The sequence below is a fragment of the Arachis ipaensis genome, chromosome B03, assembly GCF_000816755.2.
Source record: "Arachis ipaensis cultivar K30076 chromosome B03, Araip1.1, whole genome shotgun sequence".
NCBI lineage: Eukaryota > Viridiplantae > Streptophyta > Magnoliopsida > Fabales > Fabaceae > Arachis > Arachis ipaensis.
Window position 1 is genome coordinate 6,267,758 of NC_029787.2, and position 5,024 is coordinate 6,272,781.

Sequence of the window (5,024 nt, forward strand, 5' to 3'; positions counted from 1 at the left end):
AGCCAACAAAAGTCTTCATCTTAATTCCTCGCCCCATCTTTAATATCCTCGGTTTTATTTTGTAAAATTAGCATATTTTGTAAAAGACGTATTCCATGTCACACGTTCAATTTTCAATTGTAAGGATAAAATTGATTATCCTATGACGAAGCTTTGAATGGTTATGTTTACTCGAGTCTTCTAACATGTTTTGTCATATTTCAATGAACTTTCCTTATGCTGACACTTGGTGTTTATAACATATTTGGTTTCTATTTTGGAACCTCAAAAGTCAAAACTATAGTTTGGACAAAGACAACAGAATCAGCATTATTCCATTTGCACAAGATCATTGATGTCAAATCAATGAACGATTAGATTAATGATTCGCCAGTTAAAAAGAGTACCACAATAATGTCAAAAATCAGAAGCAACATCTCCAGCCTAGTTCCCCAGTCCGGTTTGTCTTTAAAGAAAACTGGAGAGGCCATTCCAATTTCCTAAAAGATGTTTACATCTCTGCCATTTTCTGTTTTTCTTTTGGGGAAACAACTCTTGCCTACAAGTAATAGAAAGCCAAAAACTCTTATGACTATCTTAGTTCCTTTACTTCTGGTTCCTTGTAAGACCGAGCCTTGCCAAATTTTTGCAGAAGACGCGAAGTCAAATCAGATAAAACACGCATCAAGTATCTCATGAGTGCATTCAATTGAGCGAAAAGAATTTCCGCTAATAAATCAATTTCTGATTGGTATTGCTCGTAAATAAAAAATGCAGTGAATGCAAATACCAAACCTGCATAACACAATTCAGACTAGGTAAAAATGAAAGCTCTGGAAGCCATCAGAATGTTCTAGAGTTGCAAAAAAAGAATCCCATACCTATCCCTACAAATGTCGTCAACTTATGCGCTGACAAGATCAACTTCAGAAAGTAAAGTGGAATTGCAATCTGCATTGGAAGATAGAAAAGTTAAACCCTCCACCAAACCAAAAGATGGAACCAAGGCAGAATACATGCATCCTCAATAAAAGGATAATGCTTGCATAACGTCAACGTATAATAACAACAACTACTACTACAAAATAAATTGAATTAAATAAGGAAGAAGTTAATATCCATTTTTTTTAAGGAAAAGGAGGTCACAATTTTTACCTTGAAGAACGTCAACCAGTCTTCCCCTTGACGCAGTCTCCTTATAGTTTTATAATTGTTGTTCCACTGATTCACTGTAGTTGTAACTGAACCTTTCATTTCTGAATTAGATATCTTAAAACTAGAGGAGGATATCCTTTTTGTTTGAAACCCAAATCTGCCATGAAAGTGTCATAAAGTTAGTGCTTGTAGAAAGTTTTCCCTTTCCACAATTCTACCCCAAGACAATTTCAAAATTAGTTAAATGTAGAAATATGGCTCAACTCCTATGCTTGGCACTAATTGTGGTTAGACATGACCAGCTTATATCTTTATGCTGAGATACAGACCATATCACTCCACAATACTCTTAAGTAAATAATCCATGACCAAAAACCAAAAACGTTGTTTGGGTAGAAACTGAGGGAGGACCAACTGATGAACCATCAATCAACAAAGAAACAGACTAATTAAAACAATTCTGATATGCAATGCCAGGTGATTGAAAGCAGCATGAGTAATTTTCTAAGAATCAGACAGGAATATAAGAGCCTCAGTCTTTATGAGCATGCACTTACAGGTTTGCTGGTAGAGTACCCCATCCAAAGAGAAGAAATGTGACAAGCATCAAGAATTTGGCAGCAGATGATATAAAAGGGCTTCCAGAGAGGAAAAACCAGTAAAATAACAAAACCATCACAATGAAACATGCAAAGGATGTCTTTTCATTTCTCCACAACAAAACATCAGCCACTGAAACAACAAATGAAAACATTATTTTGGCTTGACAAAATGTTATTGCAGACGATTCAGAATAGTTTACAAATTACAGGTGTATCAACAAAGATTCAGCTTAACTATGTGGGGCACAACTTGTGATTGTAAGAACTTATTCAGAAAATAAACCCATTTGCTCATCAATTTCAGAGTTTGTCATGAAACTGTATTCCAAGTAACAATAAGTATGGAAATACCAAAAGTAACAATAAAGGAAAAATAAACTACTAATGCAATCTGGAGGATGCTGGGAAGCAAAGGTGGCAAAGTATGCAAGGGAGTGAAGAACAAAGGTTTTCATCCTACCTTTATATTAAAGAGAAACAAACAAACAAAGTTTTGGGGTGTGCTGCCAAAATTTTGTTCTCTCACGCTTTTGTTGCACCATAATTTCATAAGATCCTAAAGTCACTTCTCATTCTAAGTTTTTGCCAAGTGCTAAGCATTCCCTTTAAAAAAAAAATAAAAAAATAAAATGAACTACACAATTCAATAGGCATGATGTTTATTGTTGCAGGTGGTGCACTACAGCACTAGTACTGATGCCAGGGTTAACATAACTGGTATATGTACATGCACTATGCACATCAAACCAAATTTAAACACCCATAGTTGTTAATATCAAGTTGAGAGGAATTATCAAGGACTTTATTTTTTAAAATATTAATAGTTCTCAATTTCATTATTAGATAGGAAAAGCTTTATACAAATATGTACCATATTATTTTCTAGTGCTAATATGTATGATTTTTTATTTATTTTGAAAGAGTATTTTTCCATTTCATATTCATTCATCATCTCTTTAAGTTATGCATGGATGCAGTTCCAATAGATCAAACTTCTGGGTCATTTTCAACAGTTTTACAGTAGGAAAGAATATAGATTGGTGGCGTCTATTCTATGAAGGAAAATGGAAATTAATTTAGATTGGAGAGGGTCGTACCATAGTTATGACTAGAGATAACACATTTTAAAATAAAATTGACGAGGAGGGAAATTTAAAATTTGCAGAAGTTCAAATCAGTTTGCTTTTTGGAGACAATTGATTGTAATGAATTAATGTTGTGGTATCAGATAGAGAAGAGAAGGAAGGAATACTAATGCTAGTCTATGTATGCCATAATGAGCTTAATAGTGAAATTCAGCTAGTCCTGATGATGCATGTTTCACTTCTGTTATATGCATGTAATCACTTCCTCTCTTTCCCCATACTATGTGCTTTTTGACAAAAGTAAGCACTTCTCTTCACTCACATGAGACATTCATGACATGGGAGCTCCATCATACCATAAGATGAACCATATGAGCACCATCAACCAATGCTTGACACTTGGCTCAATGGATTGCTTTCTCTTCAATCTTTATATTTTAAGAGATTTGCAAATTATGACTTCACTATTCTAACATGATGGGCCAGAGGTCCATGCAATGTGCCTCAAACCATACCATTTAATTCAACAGTTGCTTTGCTTAGGTATATAATAACATTGTAAAATAAGAGAATGCATTATGTTCCAACCTTTTCCACCTCCAAGCAGTTTAGCTGCTTTTGACTGTTCAGTGGAATCACAGCATCCTGAAATAGATAGCTCTCTGGCTAGATGAGAGAACGAATCTATGGTTAATGCGATCCCTTCCTGTGTTATCCATATCAGGGAGTATTAAAGAAAGTAAGAGAAAAAAATTTTCAATACCATATATGAAAACTTCCAAATAGAACATCATATCTGTTAGAACAATTTTAAACTTTAAAGCAACATAGAAATGAAAAGAAAGTGATTGCTACTGGTTGATCAAGTATACTGTTTACAGCATTCATAACTTGTCAAATACTATCTAAAAAAAAGTGATTGATCAATTATAAGAATACATCTTTAATTAATGTCTTAACAACAAGATTAACAAAAATAAATGATAAAAAACTGAGATATATGTAAGAAGACCATCTACTTTAATTTTCTTGTTTCTATTGTCTGTGCATGCAGGAAAGAAGTGGCCACTTTTCTTCAGTAAGCCATCATTCCATTGCAACACATTTGGCCTCTTTGAAGGTTGCAGTCATACCCCGACATAATTCATATTAAAAAGGCCAAGAATGAAATTTAAGAGAGAAAAAAATAAAGAAAGGAGATGGTGATATATACCTCAAGGGAGATTATTGGTAAGTATGCAAGTTCTCTCCGAGCTGCGGTGCAGCTGAAAGTTCTGGTGTGTGTTGCTAACTGAAAAAAATGAACTAACAAAGGATAACTGAAGCCTCCGGACCCCAACTTGTCATGCATCCACTTTAAAACTGAGAGAACGAATTGCACCAAATTGACAGGAAGTTTGGTGAGTGGCCTACAATTAATGCAAGTAATTACGTGTCTTGGTTAAAAGCATAAGAGTCCATAAACCACCAAAAAAGAACAACCAGAAATAGTTTCTTCTGCCTCCAGCAATGAATAAAGCAGCAAGCCAGAGATATAAATATCCCAAAGAATGTCAATAAGACAACAAAGAGATAGGCCAACTTTGCTCAGTGCCTTAATGGAGGAAATATACAAGACCTAGTTTTACAAGACACAGATTATAGATCTAGAGGATATGACATATCCTAGATTGGCAGGAAAGAGCTAATTCAATGGTTTTTGTGATAGCACTTTTCCAAAGATATGAACAGAGGAAATCTTATGTTACAAAGTCATTCCCCCCTTCCCAAAACTCTCCCGAGTGAATATTGTTAAACATAAACAGAAAACATCAGAAGGATTCATAACAACCCATATATGATATATCAGAACAGGTTGCTTATTTTACCTTTGATATCCAAGACCTTCCAACAAAAGTGAGAGAAATTCCCAGAACTTCATAGGCTCAAAATTAGTAATAAAAAATGCCTGAAGATCAAAAGTAAACACCGTTATACATGAATTGAACATCGAATAACAGTGGATAATTGAATTATATTATACCTTTCCAGCCACAGAGACTGTTTGAAAGTTTAAGGCTTCTTCTGCACATATATGGGCATGAGCAACATTCTCATAAAAGGTAAAGTCTGACATATTATCGCCAGTCCCTATAATATACTGAAATGAGAAATTGTTATCGAAAGAAAAATGGATAAATAAATGAGAACATGACAGCCTGCA

The 5,024-nt window shown here is 34.4% G+C and overlaps 2 protein-coding genes across 2 annotated transcripts in view; both read right to left on the reverse strand.

Moving 5' to 3' along the window:
• The window catches only part of LOC107628974 (flowering time control protein FPA), a 25,438-nt gene that overhangs the window by 11,125 nt on the left and 9,289 nt on the right, over positions 1–5,024 (reverse strand). The gene's annotated exons all lie outside the window — the stretch shown is intronic.
• LOC107628972 (3beta-hydroxysteroid-dehydrogenase/decarboxylase) overlaps positions 318–5,024 on the reverse strand; it is a 6,539-nt gene continuing 1,832 nt past the window's right edge. Inside the window, exons 5-12 of the mRNA XM_016331625.2 lie at positions 4,845–4,961; positions 4,690–4,769; positions 4,035–4,230; positions 3,410–3,527; positions 1,692–1,866; positions 1,135–1,291; positions 861–930; positions 318–774 (exon numbers count right to left, since the gene is read on the reverse strand). Of these exons, the coding sequence (XP_016187111.1) occupies positions 572–774; positions 861–930; positions 1,135–1,291; positions 1,692–1,866; positions 3,410–3,527; positions 4,035–4,230; positions 4,690–4,769; positions 4,845–4,961 (1,116 nt within the window). The 3' untranslated portion in view covers positions 318–571. The remainder of the gene's footprint in view (positions 775–860; positions 931–1,134; positions 1,292–1,691; positions 1,867–3,409; positions 3,528–4,034; positions 4,231–4,689; positions 4,770–4,844; positions 4,962–5,024) is intronic.